At 35.6% G+C, this 17,185-nt stretch overlaps 1 protein-coding gene across 6 annotated transcripts in view; it reads left to right on the plus strand.

Annotated features, from left to right (window-relative positions):
- Positions 1–17,185, plus strand: part of LOC131164190 (glycerol-3-phosphate acyltransferase, chloroplastic) — a 97,296-nt gene that overhangs the window by 27,488 nt on the left and 52,623 nt on the right. For all 6 annotated transcript variants that reach the window (XM_058121194.1, XM_058121198.1, XM_058121199.1 and 3 more), the window contains exons 3-5: positions 2,009–2,095; positions 2,219–2,316; positions 12,273–12,330. In XM_058121194.1, the coding sequence (XP_057977177.1) occupies positions 2,009–2,095; positions 2,219–2,316; positions 12,273–12,330 (243 nt within the window). The remainder of the gene's footprint in view (positions 1–2,008; positions 2,096–2,218; positions 2,317–12,272; positions 12,331–17,185) is intronic.

Here is a 17,185-nt window from a genome sequence, read left to right on the forward strand (position 1 = left end):
TTCTAATAGTATTCTTTTGCATTTTTACTATTTGAATCATATTTGTCAATTGTTGTTTCAAGGAAAAAAATGAACATGATTTCAATTATGTTTTTAATTTAATTTATTTTTGTAAATAATAACCTAAAGTGTTGCTAGTTTTCAATATTTAGTTTTTATTTCTGATTTTCATTTTTCATTTTTGGCTTTCGTTTCCATAATTCTTGATATTGATACTAAATGGCCCCTAGTTTTTCCAAGTTTTTACTAGACTTTGGTTTGATAAAAAACAAGATGGAAGTTGGACCAGACATTGAGCTTGTTCTTTGTCTAATAGTTTTGGCTGGTCATTTTAAAAACACTGTAAATTTGTTTATGAATTTTCTACTTATGAGTTAATTTCTTGCATACTTGTTTCAGTGGGAATGTGGAATGGAAATGCGGTTTGAGGTGGTGAGAACAACATGCTTTCCTATGATATAATAAAGGATATGATCCTAGATTGAGCTATATGACCAGATCAAAAATGTGTAGCTAACCACAAGTTATTGAGATGTGGGAAACTAGACTTCATAATTGGGCTTTGTAGGATATTGGCTTGTGCTCAAGTTGACAGTGAAGCTTGGTGGTATAGCATAGCCCGAGGGGGTTTGGGTAGTGTTCCCCCCCCCCCCCCCCCCCTTTTTTTTTTTGGCCCTTACCACCCATCATAATGTGCCTATTTTCTCTTTCTTGATTCTTGATGGGGATTGTGTTTCTTGATGTCTTCACTTCATAGGAATATCCAAGATAGGGAGGCCAATGAGATTTCTTTGCTTCTTGTTTTGTGCTTCATAGTTTGTTGGATTCTTTTTGGCCTTCTTGAGGAGATGCTAGCGTTTGGAGTCCAAATGTCTCATGTCTTCTTGTGTATTTTTTTTTTTTTTGATAATGGAGGGGTCAACCATAAAACCGGCAACTTTCAGGACATCTAGTGCAGCAACTCCACCTTGGGTGACCATTTAAATATAGGTGTCATCTGATGGGGAAGCGAACTCAGCTCAGGTTGATTCCTCCCCCAAAAGCTTGGCCTTACTTCTGGGCATGCTGAGGTATTGTCTAAGGTTATGGATTTTGTGTAGATGGCCATCCTTAATAAGTTAATAGAGTTTACACCAACAATCTATTGCACATTTGAAGACTTTACAAGGCTTTATTTCTTCACGCATGCGCGATGTGCTATTCTAGTGAAAAGAAAAAAACTCTTGCTATGCAGATTCATGCTCTTTACCCATTAACATTCTTAAACTTTTAGTTGCATGTTTGCTTTGAACTTTGCTAGGTTTTTTAATGTTTTATTTTATAAACTATAAACTTCTTTTATTCTAATATATCTTCTTTTGTTATCATTTTTTTTATAAATTCTTTTAATAATTATTGGTCTATCTACTTCGTGAAGTTATGTGGTGAAATTGGATTGATGCATGGAAATTGGTGTCTGGTGGTTTCCTAGCCTTATGGATGGCCTACGTTTGGCTTCATTGTCTCAACTGGTAGTTGGTGTTATTTGTTTTAAATTAAAAGTAGCAAATTTCAAAATAGGCTTAAATTATTTTTGTATATTTATGGTTAGTTTAGTAAGTTTACAGGTGCAAACACACACTTTCTCTCTCTCTTGCACACACACACTCATGTCCATGTTCTTATTTTTAGATTTTGAGTGACACTGTCTCTGTTAAGGCTTTAATTGCGTTATTAAAGGATGCTAATCTGCTGCAAATTCTCTATTGGATTTTATAGATTTGGTTTAGGATGAAATCAAACAATAATTGTACAGTCAGAAAGACTACTGTACTAAAAATGTCATTTAGTTTGTGATAGAACTATCTCATTACATTTGCTGTTGAACATCCTATTCTACATGTTATGTTATACTTAAGATTGCAGTTCTGGTGAAACTTTTTGGTAGTCTTTTAAAATTATGCCTTTCTTCATTTTGGTATTTCAATAGCTTTCATAATTTTATATTTGGAATGCTTTTTCCATTCAGGTTTTCCAAAGTGGAATTCCAGATGCTGATGAAATTATATTGTCAAACACAACTGCTTTGTTTGATCGTGTTTTACTGGATGCAGAGGTGACATGCAAACAACGTCAAGCTGTTCTACCTTTGGATGTATATTTGTCTTAGCATGCTGATGATAAAAACTGTCTGCTTGTATGCCCATTTTAAACAAAGTGTGATGGTTTTCTTTTGCAGGACTCTTTTGTTTTCCCCCCACATCATAAAGCAATGCGAGAGCCTTTTGATTACTACATGTTTGGTCAAAATTATATCCGTCCTTTGATAGATTTTGGGTGAGTCAATGACTTATAGGTTCTTTCATCTTTATCTGGTTTCGTTGTTGTGGGTTTGGCACTAATTTATTTGCTGTCTGCATCATTGAAATTTATGTGACTGTTTTTTCTGTATATTCAAAATGTCATCCATGGCTTTGTGAATGAAACATGTGCGATAAAATATTGCTTCACCGGCTCCGTTCACTCTCAAACAGGATGTCCTAAAGCACTGGATGTAGATCTATCCAGCCTTAGATTTCTTCTTTATTTTTTTTTAAATAGAATATTTTATTATTCCCTTGGGTAAAACGCTAACTCCTTGTTTGGTCCACGGAACGGAATTGAAGTAAGGAAGGAATCAGTTTAAGAATGGAATCATTGTTGGAATGCGATTATTGCATTTGGTTAATAACATATAAAGGATGTAGGAGTTACAATTTCTATTCCCAACTTCTATGGTGGCTGTAAAGCCTGCAGTGGAACGAAAACAAGTCATTTTTTCAAAAATACCCATGATAGAAAATTATTTTTATTGAAAATATATACATATTTATCATAATTTACATATTTTTTTTATTAATAATAATAATAATAATAATAATAAGAAGAATAATTGTTGTTGTTGTTGTTGTTGTTGAAGTATTGGGTAAATTGGAAGGCCTAATCACAATAATAGGTCCCTCTCTCTCTCTCTCTCTCTCTCTCTCCCTTGCTCTCTCTCTCTCTCTCTTTGCTATTTATAGTATATGTTAGCAATAGTACATGACGATGACCATAATACCTTGCTAACTCATGCTTACTAATATAATCATGGCACATATTGATAATGCTAAATGGCCATAATAACGAGTAGCTCTCTCTCTCAAGTTGGAGCATAGATATCATAGCTTCTATCTTGATAGTTGTTACAAATGAATTTAACCCTAGCACCCCAAGGATTTAGTGAATAAATCAGCTAGTTCAAATTCAAACTGCACATGAGTGGTTGTAATGAGCTTTTGCAAACAATGCGAGAATGAACTTTATGTGTTTTCTCTGCTAATAAAAAACTACATTGGAACTTTGGAGGCCATATGAATAGCAACTCTGTTATCACACATCAATGCTATGGAATGAGAATATGGAAAAACAAGTGCTTTCAATGCATTCTTCAACCAAACAAGTTCACATTTAGGGTGAGCAATGACCCTATACTTTGACTCAAAACTTGACTTGGCAACCACTATTTTCCTTACTCTTCTAGGAAACCTAGTTACCACCAATAGAAATACAATGCCTAGTTGTGGATCTTCTGTCAAAGGGTACCCGGCCAATCTACATCTGTTTACCCATTTATACAAGTTTGACCTAAATATAAGTGTGATCCTGATCATGATATAAGATACCTCTCCATGGTGCACCTTTGAGGTATCTCAAGATGCGAACTATTGAGTGACTTGTTCTTGGAGCATTAAAAAATTGGATCATAATGCTTGTTTTGAAGATATATTCGGTTGAATGTCTGAGATAATTCAACTTTCTGACAATTTTCAGTACTATCAAGGGTTGGGCAGCAAATCACCATATTTGGCACTTACTTACTATTAGGATCCATAGGTGTATCATTTGGATCTCAGTAGCTCAATCTCATCTAAAAGATCAAGAACTCACTTCTTCTGTGGTAAAATGGTTACAATACAAGATTTGGATACTTTTATACCAATGATCCCAAATCTTTGGTCTAAAACTTAGTTTGTGAAAAATGCTTTATGCTCGAGATACTTTGATAATCATTGTTAGATTACCACTTTGCCTAAATGCTTAAGCTAATAGGTTGTGGGCCAGCAATGTATGTCAAGCTTTAACACTCCCTTGTATGTGTGGCTTGATAGCACGTGGAAATATAAACAAGTGATAAATAACGCCCTTTACATGGAATCATAGTAGTTAGAGGCGCAAGGTGAGCCGAGGCACGAAGGGCCTTTGAAGCCAAGGCACGAGGTGCGAGGCGAAGGCGCGCGCCTCACGAAGGTGAGGCACACAATTATTAAAATAGTGTACAATGCTTATTTGGGGTAAATGATATATGAACGTATGAATATCTAGTAATATTAGAATTTAAAATGCCAAACATTCAATACCAAAATTGGAAATTTAATGAAATTGCTAGGACGAAGGCCAAAAGCATTAATAATTCAACGTAGTTCAACATAGAATCCATTTAAAATTTAAGACCTGATATTCTAAATGCAAAAACAATGTATAATATATTTCAGAAAAATGTATAGTTTCATTAGTATGCTGCATTAAATGAAAGATCCTGCATAATTAAAAAAAGTAGCTAAATTCAGAAAAATAATGTTATTTATTAGTTATAAACTTGCATTAAATAAAACTACATAATTAATTACATGTAATATTAGAAGAAGAAGCAGCAGGCAGCAGAAAAGAACTGAAAAATAAGAAGAAGCTGAAGAAAAACTGAAGAAGACGAACTGAAGAAGAAGAAGAAGAGCTGCAGAAGAAGAAGGAGAAGAAGAAGAAGAAGAAGAAGAAGAAGAAGAAGAAGACTTACTGGTTCGAACTTCGAAGCAGATGAACTCACGAAGGCTTGATGGCTCGAAGACGAGCTCGCGAAGAGCTTCTGCTGGTTTGAAATGTCGACAACGAACTCACGAAGCTCCTGACGAACTCGTGAAGGGCTTTTGCTGGTTTGAAGGATCGAAGACGAACTCGCGATTGCTAGTTCGAAGGGGCAAAGACGAACTCACAAAGCTTCTGACGAAATCGCGTAGGGCTCCTGCTGGTTCGAAGTGTGGAAGACGAATTCACAAAGCTCTTGCTGGTTCGAAGGACGAACTCGCGAAGGGTTGGAGGGCTTCGAAGGGTTTCGTGCTGGCTCGAATTGAATAGGGCTAGAGCTGCAAAAAAAGAGGAAGAAGAAGAAGTAGAGCTGCAGAAGAAGAAGAAGACTTACTAGTTCGAACTTCAAAGTAGATGAAGCAGATGAACTCACGAAGGCTCAAAGACAAGCTCACGAAGAGCTCCTACTCGTTCGAAATGTTGGCGACGAACTCACGAAGCTCCTGACGAACTCACAAAGGGTTCTTGCTGGTTCGAAGGATTGAAGACGAACTCGCGATTGCCAGTTCGAAGGGTCAAAGACGAACTCACGAAGCTCCTGACGAAATCGCGAAGGGCTCCTGTTGGTTCAAAGTGTGGAAGACGAACTCACGAAGCTCCTGCTGGTTCGAAGGATTGAAGACGAACTCGCGAAGGGTCGGAGGGCTTCGAAGGGTCGAAGAAGAAGGGTTTCGTGTTGGTTCGAATCGAATATGGCTAGGGCTCGTTTTGCTTTGGCTACTTCTCTATTTAACAGGGTTGAAAAGTTTCAGGCATGACTCACGTCACTTGGCGCACCAGTGAGCCTCACAATGCCTCCCTGCGACTCTTGCAGGTCCTCTCGCCTCGCCTGGGATGAGGCGTTGCACTCCTCGCCTCTCTGCGCCTTGTGCCTTTTAACTACTATGCATGGAATTACGATAGTTTTTTAAACACCACAAAATAAACATGGGCAACAAGACCAAAAGCCATGACCTCCTAGTAACCAGCTTTAATACCATGTTAGAATACCGCTTTACCTAAAAGCTTAAGGCATTAGGTCTTTGGTCAACCATGTATAAAAGCACCCATCCTCCACTATATTTTCCAATGTCAGACAAGCGTACAAGTGGAATTCTCAACAATCTCTCCATCTTATGTGAATTGGATCACTCCTTTAATGGAAGCCATTACTTGTCATATAACCACCTAGGAGCTACAACTCAACCATGGAAAGGACACGAAACCTTGAGAGGCCACTCATCTATGGGATTAGCATGCGTAGGATCCATCACTCCTCTTCTATGGGATCAACATCCACATGAACACTTGTATGAACACTCAAGCCCACCTTGAACCATCAACTCTGATACCATGTTAGATTACCACTTTACCTAAACCCTTAAGCTATTAGGTCGTGGGCAAACAATGTATGTCAAGCTTTCATAATCATCACCAATAATGTCCAACATACACAATAAGTAGAATTCTATAGGATAGAGTATGATGATAAAGAGTGATATACTGGGCACCTTGGAAGCCAAAACTCAATTGCATTGTATTGACCAAATCATGCTCTGGGAGACTACGTTAGACCATATAATGATTTCTTGAGTGCACCCACTAAGCTTGACTACGCCAAGCAACAAGCCCAAGTTATTGCTCCATATGGACCTTCTCGTGAAGGTCACTAGCTCACCGTGTAGGAAGAAATTCCACATCTAATTGATGCAAAGGCTTGTGAAAGATGGTGGTGAAGGAGATGAACAAACATGCAAGTTCTGCTACTAGGGAGAATGCGTTTGAATAATCCACAGTACACTTGAGTACCCCTTACGAATTCCTGAGTATCATTATCATGTAATGCACGCATCTTTTCAACTATTGCACTGCTCCATCTAGAATAAGCTAAAGCTTTAGAAACAAATTTAGGAAGAGCAATAGAATATGGAGTAACAACATAAAAATTAGAGTGACAAGAAATCATGGCAAACGAAGTTAGAGATTCGATGTTGTGTTCTAGTGCATTTACCTTTTTGGATAGCAATGGGAAGATCAAGGAAACGAGATCATAAGGGAACCAAAGGTGTAGTAGTAAAAGCTAGAGGGGTCTCTCTCCCTTGAGCCCCATTCTGTATATGCCTTCAAATTAGGACAATCAATGTGCCGAGAAGGACTCAAACTACATGAAGATGCATGTGGATGACTAGGTAGAGATAATAAGCTAGAATCAAAATGATTAGGTAGATTAAAGGACTTATTGGGGTTAAAAGAACTCAAGGACTCAGAATAGTTTTGTGTAGACTTAAAGAAGGTAACTTTGGTGGAGATAAAAATATGATGTAGAGTAGGGTTATAACAGTACTTTTCCTTTTGAGTACATGAGTTGCCCATAATACATTATATATCATGAGGATCAAACTTATCCTAACATGCACCTATGTATGAGGAGGTAAAGAGAACAAGGAAGCATTTAGATAGAGTACGACATTTTGCTGCTAAGAATAGAGGATGACATTCTATTGATAAGAGAGCAGGTGGTGATTACACCATCATTCCGAAACACTTTAGGAACATGCATATGATAAAGCAAGGTATGAGTGACTTTAGGCTATTTGTATTGTTTCACTTTACAACCCCTTTTTGTTTTGAAGTGTGAGTAGAAGATGATTCATCATCATATTTAAGTACTAATTGGGTATTGGAGTACTCTTTTTCTTTTTTTTTAATAGCAAAAGAAGACGGATTTATTAGAATAAGAAGGATGTATAAGAAGGGGAGCAAGAAATCCTCCTCAACAAAAGAAAGGGAAAAAAAGAATAAAAATAAAGCAAAAATAAAAAATCAGACAACAAAGCCAAACTATCCTATTGGATATTAGAAAACCCTCTCCTTTAAAGCACTCCTGAGTGGGGCAAAATAATGAATCTTCTCCATAAACAAGATAATTTCAACTTATTCTCATAAATATATAAGCATTTCATTTGATCCATAAACCCTACAAAATTGCAAGAAATGCACATTTCCACAAAGCATGTGCATCCTTCCTTCTGCTAGAACTAAGAGAAAAGTGGCTAGCAAATCCTCCACAAATTGCGGAAAAACTCAAATTTCACCGAAAAGACCAAAAGCCTATTCCATATATTCCAAGCAAACAAGTAGTGAGGAAACAAATGAGACGTTGCTTTTAGACTATCAATACACAGAGAACATTATCGGGAGAAAGTGCCCTTTTTAAAGATCTCCTACTTTACAATAGATTGTTAATGTTAATTCTATTAAGAGCAACCAACCAAATAAAAGCCTTGATCTATGAGGGAACTCTTGCCTTCCAAATAATTTTGTAGAGTGAAAATGAAATATTAGCATTAACCAACTAATCATTAGAAGATCTAAAAGAGTAAACCCTTTAGAGGGCGTTTGTTTCGTGGCGTATTTCAAGATCCCAAGAATGTGATGCCTATGGCATCTCATTCCCATGTTTGCTTAAGCATGGGAATTTGATGTGGTTGGCATATTCACAATTCTGGGAATATAAGGATTCTCATGAAACATGGACCTCCTATTCCCATCTCCTTTGTAAAATTTCATAGGCATCTTACTTTTTGGACCAAATAGCTCTCACTATTTTGACTTTTGGACTATAATGATATAATATAATCACGCTCTATTATTAGATTTAAAATAATAAATTACTAATAAACTAACTGCTAAAATTTTAAATTATTATAAGTATTAATTATTTTAATTAAAAAATATATAAAATGCTAATTAAAGATATTAATTATAAAGCTTTAATTAAAACTTAATTAATTATTAATTAGGAAATTAATTAAAAATTTATTTAGAAAATATTGAATTGGAAATTTAAAATATAAAAAAGTATTAATTAACTAAAACCTTAGTAAGTTTTTTACTTAGAAATATTAAAAATGTTAATTACAAATATTAATCATAAAATTTTAGTTAATTTTTTGTTAGAAAATATTTAAAATGTCTAGTATGAGTGTTACTATTAATGTTAATCAACATTTTGATTGGCATTTGTAATTTATTAAATAAAAGCAATGTTATTATTGTTTTGTATAAATTTAATATAATAGTTATTATTTAAATACTACATTGCCCTCAATTATATATTTTGGTTAATCGATTATTAATTGTTAAAGGTATTGAAAATTCTAGGACATAGATTTCATTAAAGACATTCTTATTAGGTTTTTGATGTTGAAAAATTCAATTGTTCTTCATATACACACGTTTCAAGAGTAGTTGTCATCTTCTTAAAATACCTACTAGGATTCCCATGTTGAACCAAATATTGACATGGGAATGTTGTGTACATTTGTAGGAATCTTACAATGTGAACCAAAGAAAAATATTCCCATGAGGTAGGCATGCTATTCCCAGGAATGAGATTCTCAGGAATGCCATTCCATGGGAATATTTTTGATGTCATGAAGCAAATGACCCCTGAAGAATCTACAGACCAAGAACGACTATCTACACCAAAGGAAGGACAAGTCCTCAGTAACATCAACAAGGAAGATAACTCCTGCACCACCCTATCATTAAGAGGTCATGGAAATGGAAGTTCCTGGAAAACGAATGACCTTTCGAAATCAAAAAGAAGGAAATAATCTCATCATGACCCAAGCTCAAATGATAAAGATGAAGAAAAAAATACAAAAAAGCAACAATATCCACCTAGATATTTGTAGAAATGAATACTAGAATACTAAAAACGGACCAATAATAAAGAGGGATACTAGCAAGACAAGCCTGATTAAGAGTGATACGACCCCATAGAGAAAATAAGTGCACCATTACACTCATCCAAATGCTTAGAGACACTCTCCACCACTAGATCTCAAAAAAACCACGAACTTAGGATTATCACTCAATGGGGCATCGAGATAAGCCAAGGGGAAATATGAAAGACCATGACCAGCTGACCAGCTGATGAAGCCAACCCCTTAGGCCTACTAGATGTTAAATTGATGGCTTCTATACCACTCTACCCCAGAATAGTTTAATGCCCATGTACCCTCAAAGATTTGAAGAAGATTCAGAATGTTCAAAAAAGAACCTCTATGATCACAAATGAAAAACATAGTATCATCGGCAAACAGCAAACTGAAGGTGGGAGACCCAAATCCTCTCTCTCCCCACTTCCAGCCCTTTTACTAAATTCTTATCTATCACCCTCTCTACCATTCTATTCAAAACATTAACAGCCGAAACAAACAGAAAAGGAGATATGGGATCTCCTTGTCTAATGCCTCTTGACGCTCTAATTTATGATTTAGGTTCTGCATTTAATTGAGAAGAAAGCATTAGACAAGCAACCACTCATTTAGGTTTCCTTCTCTCCCAAAACCTTTTTCTAGCCAACACTTTATGCAAAAAAAAATCTGACTAACCCTATTATGTGCCTTTTTGAAATCCAATTAGAAAGATTTGCCCTTCTCACTCTTCCTTTGAACCTCCTCCACTACCTCATTAGCAACTAGAACAGCATCCCCAATCTGCCTAACCCTGACAAATGCACTTTGAGCCTGCACTCAACCTCTCAGCTAGTAGTTTAGCCATGATCTTATACACACTAGTCACTAATAGGTCTAAACTCAGCAATCTTAATAGATCTATTACTCTTACGCACCAAAGTGATGAAAGAGGAATTAATGCTTTTTCTAAGGATCCATTATAATGAAATTCATTAAAGACCCTTAAAAATCCACCCTTGTCACATCCCAACAATCTTGAAAAGAAAGACAAATTGAACCCTCCAGACCTAGAGCTTTATCCATCTCCATCCCAAAAACATAGTTGGCTTCACTTCCTCAAAAGGTCTTTCCAACCAACTCACGCGATCCCTGGAAAATGGGATTCCAATCTAAATTCTCAATAACAGGTTTACAAAAATCCTCCTCTGAGTAAAGATTGGAAAAAGAAATCAGAAGTCTCATTTGCAATCAAACGAGGGTCGATATAACCTTGTCTCCTCCCAAGTCCAATTCCCTGATCATGTTTTTTCTCATCTTCCATCAGTCAACCTATGAAAAAATTTTGTATTAGAATCACCTTCTTTTGCCCACTTAAATTTAGCATTTTGCCTCCAACTCCTCAATTCCTTAAAAATCAAATCCTCCAACTCATTCTTCAACAAGACCCATTTGGCCTCTTCACTCTCCAAAAGACTGACACCTTCTTCTTTTCTATCTAAAAATTGCAACTCACCCAAAATGACAGCTTTCTTCTGTGATGAAGGTTGAAATGATTTCTTTGCCTGCTTCATTTTGGTGTGGAGAATGGTGGCAATATTCTTTTCTAGCACGATCCTTAGTTTGGAGATTACCCTTTGAAGCTCCAATACCCAGATGTCTTCTCCTTGGCCTATAGCAAGGATACTTTGGCAAGCTCTTTCTTTGCCCGTTCTACTGGTGAAGTGACTTGAAACATATTTTTTAGGGAAACATTCAAGATTGGGAACCGGAAACTCTATTTTCTTTGAGTTGGTGTATAGAATGGTGGTTGATTTTAAAGGACAAGGCCATCTTGAGATTGAATATCAGTGGCTCCTTTTTGGTCAATTGCTACTACAAAGACCTTTAAAGGGTGGAGCTTGCTGAAGTAAAGGCACTTCTTTTAGAAAGCTATTTGGGCGTTAGATGCCCCATCCAAATTGGCTATTCTCCCCTTCCAAAGGGGCTTTTCTCCTCTGGGAAGTACTATGAGAAGTCTTTTGATGATTAATAACCTTCATAAGAGAGGGGAAATAAGAAAATTATAGCAAGTTCTCTGCCAAAATGCGGCAGAATCAGGGAATCACATTTACTGCCTTGCTCTTGGATTAGAAATTTGTTGGGTTGGTTTTTCTCTCTTGGCATTCCTTGGCCAGCAGTTGTCTCTGTTGGGGGTGATCTATGGTCTTGCAAAGGTATAAATACCTGTACAGATGGGAATTTGCCTTGTCCTCAATTCCTCTCACTGTTTTTTTGGGTTGTGTGGAGGATAGGGAATGGAAGAGTTTTTGACAAATGAGGAAACCCTTGATACTCCAGGACTGGTGGCTTCAAGGCCTTTTATTTGCTTGGTATTATTAGCATAAATGCCTGTACATGCACACATATTTTTTTTCAAAAGTCTTTTGGACTTCATTTCTTTTATACTTGGGCTGGCATCAAGGGGTGCCAGTCATTTGCAATTCCAACTAAAGTGGCAATTATTATATGATATGAGTTCTGTGCCTTTTGAACATAATGAGACATTAAAAGAATTCCTTTTTTATGTCAATGCCTTTTGAACATTATGAGACATTTAAAGAATTCCATTTGTGTCAATCTGTGTGTTTTAACTTATTGTCTCCTTAACTTTGATCATCTTTGTTGCAGGAATTCATATGTTGGCAATATCAACATTTTTCATGAAATGGAAGAGAAGCTGCAGCAGGTCAAGAATCTCAGTATTATTTCTATTTATATTCTCTGAGTTTTATTATATGCTTTAAATATGATGTATTAATTTGTATCAAGGTTAAATAGTTCTCTAAAGTGGAAAGTCCATTTGCTATTTGTCCATTCTCCATTTGCACGTGTTACTAAAATGGTCATTCTTTGTTTATTTTCCACAAGAATTTTACTATCTACTTTTGTGTATTTTTTTTTTGGGGCAAAACAACATATAATTCTGAAGATAGAAATTTGAGCACTGATTTTGATTTGTTTTAACTGACAAAGCAGTTTCTTTGGACAAAGTCAACAGATAAAGATACATTTTTGTTCTGGCTATGGTTTTATTTTCCCTGCTCATGCTTTTTTGCCATGAGTCTGATACTGAAGATTTAAAAAATTTGTGCCCAGATAGAAGAAAATGTTTGTGCTTGTTGTGTCCACTCACATTTTATTCAGACTGCAGTGCATGGCAATTTCACCTGGAATATTTATAGTGGAAGTTGAGTTGGTCAATGAAACTTAGTGGATGTAATAAATGTTTGTGCATGAGGTTTTTACTGTCTTAAAGTCCATCAATTACATGTTTTGGCTTTTGTATCTAATAATATATTAGCCCTAGCAGCTTAACATATGACACCCATAGATAAGTGTAGAGGATCTAAACAGAAAATATTTAATTTTTCCAGATCCATGAAATGAAGACTAATGAATGGATGAAATGCTCACTAGCGGCATTGATTATTGGAAAACATATAATAGGATGAGCTTTTATAAAGAAACTGCACAAGAAAAGATTGCTTCTTTTGTGCTGATATCCATAAAAACTACATATTGAAGTGATTTGGTTGAGGCCTCACAGGCAAAGTAATATAATCTAATTCTTAAATTGTATATAGCTAGAAAATTCTAAAAATGCATTGGCGCTACATAATGAAATTATTTATTCAACCTCGTTTGAGCAATCAGTGCTATGTGCCAATATATTCAATCTAGAATTGTGGTTGGCTGCTTGCGGACTTGGGGACAGTTTGGTGCCAGTGGTGTTTTGATTTTATCAATGGTATGAAGAGATTCAAGATGGTTTTGAGTATGCAATTTTAAGATGCTTCATTAACAGGGTCCTACGCATGGATTAAACTTTTTAGGCTTAGTCCCCCCCACCCCCCCCAATAGCTTTTTAAAAGAAACCTCTAAAAGGAGCCGATGAAAAGGAGTTTTCAAATAACTGCGAAAGTTGTTTGGACCCTATGTGAAAAAGGAGCTATTAAAAAGAAAAAGTTGGTTTTGAGTGATGGGTAAAAAAAGCTATAATCTAACTGAAATAATTGAAATGACTAAAATAGGTATGGCAGCTTATGAGTGTTTTTGTTAAATTATTTATCAAAAACTAAATAAATATTTATAACAGAAATTTTACAAATTAACATATATGAATATATGATTTAAAATAGTTGTTAAATTATTTATACAAAAAAATTAGTTGTATAAAGCAATATCATTACCAATATGGGCCCTAAGTTCTTGATTTGAGTTATATGAAAAAGGAAGTGAAAAAATAAGGCCGGGAGAGGTGAGTGGGTAATTTTGTGATATTAAAAAATTATTAGGGACATCCATGGAATTATCTTCCAATAAAAAAGTCAGCTTTTGCTTTTAAAAGCTTCAAATTCCTAGCTTTTAAAAGCTCCCCAAAAAAAGCTAAAAGCTAGCTTTTAAAAGATGGAAAAGCTATTTGTAAGACATGATAGACCCAACTTTTACTTTTAAAAAGGAGAATGAGGCAACAAATAAAAGGGGGGGGGGGGGGACTCAGCCTTATTGAGATTATTGCTAAGGTTCTTCTGACAGATTTTGTGTGGTTTTGTGTGCTCCTGTTCTTAGTTCTCAATCTCCCTTTGCTGGTGGTTGGGCAGACTTTGGATGCTGATTTTGGCAGAATGAGTTGTTGAGGATGGTAGGAGAAAAATACAAACCCCCTTGTTTTTGAGTCGAATTTTGAGAAAGCATGTGATAGGGTGAATTGGATTTTCTTGGATAGGGTTTTATAGATGGTCTTGGTTCAAGATGGAGGGGTTGGATTAGGGATTGTTTATCTTTCGGATTTTTTTTTTCTGTGATTATTTTTGAAGAACACCATGGTATTGATTGAAAGTGTCAACACTGATATATAGACTCTCTCTATTTCTCTCTCTCTCTCTCTAAGTTAGAGTTTCCAGCAACAGCAGTTCCATATCGCTTGTTTTTTTTTCCCTTACATTTTCTTTTGATTCTTCCTTTTCGTCTAGATGGGATTGAGTGGGGTCAGCCATGGAGGAGTCTCCACTCTCTGCAAATAGAGAGTAAATCCTTAGATCTGCGACTGGAAAAGGTTGGGAAGGGTTTCTTTTTGGCTGGATGCTGTTTTCGGTTGCAAAGGGAAATTGTCAAGTTAAATTCTTGGATTTGGGGTTATACTCATTTGGAAAGGCTTATTCTATTTTTGTTCTATGGGGTTTTGATGGGGAGTGATGGCAACGGTTTGTTGAGATGTTGCAGCCGACGGTAAGTGCTAAAAGTAGGAGCGATTCTAAAGTTAGGGTTGTGATTCAGTGCTCGTACTGCATAGCCCTTCAAAGTTGGAAACATTTACTATTGGGAAGGTTAGGCCCATCAATATTCAAGGGTGGGATGTGGTGTAACAATTATGGTTGTTCTCTGTCATTGTATGGTGGAGTGATGGTGGCTGAGGGTTTGGATGATCTGGGGCTGCTAGGGTTGTGGTAGGGGTGAACTCGGTTCATTTCGCTTTGGTTATGGGGAAAACTGAAAACCAAACTGAAAATAGTGATTTTCATTTTCAGCGAACCGAAACCGAAACTGACACTGAACCGAATTGTCTATTACATGGAGAACCAAATTTTTGGCAGTTCAGTTGTGGATTTTTCGGTTCTTAACCAATTTTTTTTAATATACAATAATTTTTTTTTTGGGGTACAATAGTTGTTAAAAACCTAGTGGACCTTTTGATTTTTCATAATGTTTCATAATTTTAATCGAATTTAACTTACTGGACACTTTAAGAACATACGAATTATGGAAAAATAATTGAGAACATGCTCCCTGCTAGTCCTACAGGAATTTTTAAATAATAATTTATATGAAAATATGAAAATATATATTCTTTTCTTTTGTTCCTAGTTTTTATTAGCTTTTCTGTTGAACCCTTTCTGCAAATCATCATAGTGCAAATTACATATCAAATAACCAAAATGTCTCAATAGCATTTTAATAATTAAGTCTCCTTATTCCTAATTACACAAAACATGCAAGCAAATTCTTGGGAACTTTTGTAGTTAAAATCCTCGTCCCTAATTGCCCAAAATAAACACACATTTGAAATAAACAAGAAAATTTGAAATATCCCAAATTACAAACCAAACAACAAACATTAAAATTGTTCACTAGAAAAGAAAATCAATATTTAGAACTTTGAAAGAATTAAAGTCATCTGCATTCTTCAATATTCAAAATTGCAGCTTCAATTCTCTGATCTCCATGCAAGCATCACCCATTCTTCCTATAAAAAAAACAAATGAAAGTTATAAGAAAACAAAAATTAAATTGATAATCAATGTTCATAAAAGAAATGAATGTATAATCTTACCAACAAATCATCGACGGTGTCAACGCTAGAAGAATTTAGGCCAAATTTATCAAATTTTGAAATGAATTAAAAAGAAAAAAGTTAATAAATTAGAGAAAATAAATACCAAACAACAATTAGAATAAAACAATTAGGAAATGTAAAAAAGATAAATAGTAAGATTATCTTTTACCTTTTTCAATTTTATCAAGTTCCTCAAGGCTTTCTTCCTAGTTAATTGGGAGTGATGACTTTCACAACCAATCTTGATAACATATAAGAGTCTCCACAATCTTGGGAGTCAATGATGCATTGAAAGAATCAAGAACATGACCCCCTCTACTAAATGCAGACTCAGAGGCAATAGTAGATATGGGGACAACCAAAACATCACGTGCTACTTGTAAAAGGATAGGAAATCTCAGATTATTTATCTTTCACCATCCTAAAATATCAAATTCATGACTAGCCTCTTCAAGGTCCTCGGAAAGATACCTATCAAGATCATTCTTGCCTTCCCCACCTTTCTTTTTCTGACCTATGCCTCTTGAATTTATCCACCATAAGCATCCTTATCTTCATTGATGGTTGCTCAACATTCGCCACACCACTAGAAGAACTAGAGCCAATTTCAGAAGTTTTACCACCAAATCCACTACATTGCCTACCCCCATTTTTGTACTCATCAAACATAGCAAAAAATGACATCCTTCACCTTTTTACTCAAAATTAAAGATGTAGGAGGAGAAAACAATTGAGAAAGGCCCCACTCCACATACTCCAACTTATTTTGCGGATCAAGAATGGTGGCAACAAACATCATCATGTTCAATTTTTTTGGACTCCCCCAATAATCATCATATTTATGTTTCATTTTGTATGCCATTTCACTTAATTGGAAATCATCACTATTGCACCAATCTTTCAACAAAGCATTAACCATGCAAATTTCATTGGAAAAAGTATTAGAAGTCACATAATTAGAACCAGAAACACGCAAAGTGAATTCATAGAAATATTTTGGGAATTGCACCATCTTCCTCACATTATCCCAATCATCTTCCATTGACTTTCCTTTTCCACCATCTCTCGAAAGATCAAGTGCAAAATCCCAATATTTTTCATCAAATCTATAAAGAACTTTATGAAAATTTTGAGCAGTGTCCAATGTCATGTATGTGAAATTCCATCTTGTAGGCACATCCAAATACAAAAGCTTTTTACAATTAAC

This window comes from Malania oleifera, chromosome 9 (assembly GCF_029873635.1).
Source record: "Malania oleifera isolate guangnan ecotype guangnan chromosome 9, ASM2987363v1, whole genome shotgun sequence".
Classification (NCBI taxonomy): Eukaryota; Viridiplantae; Streptophyta; class Magnoliopsida; order Santalales; family Ximeniaceae; genus Malania; species Malania oleifera.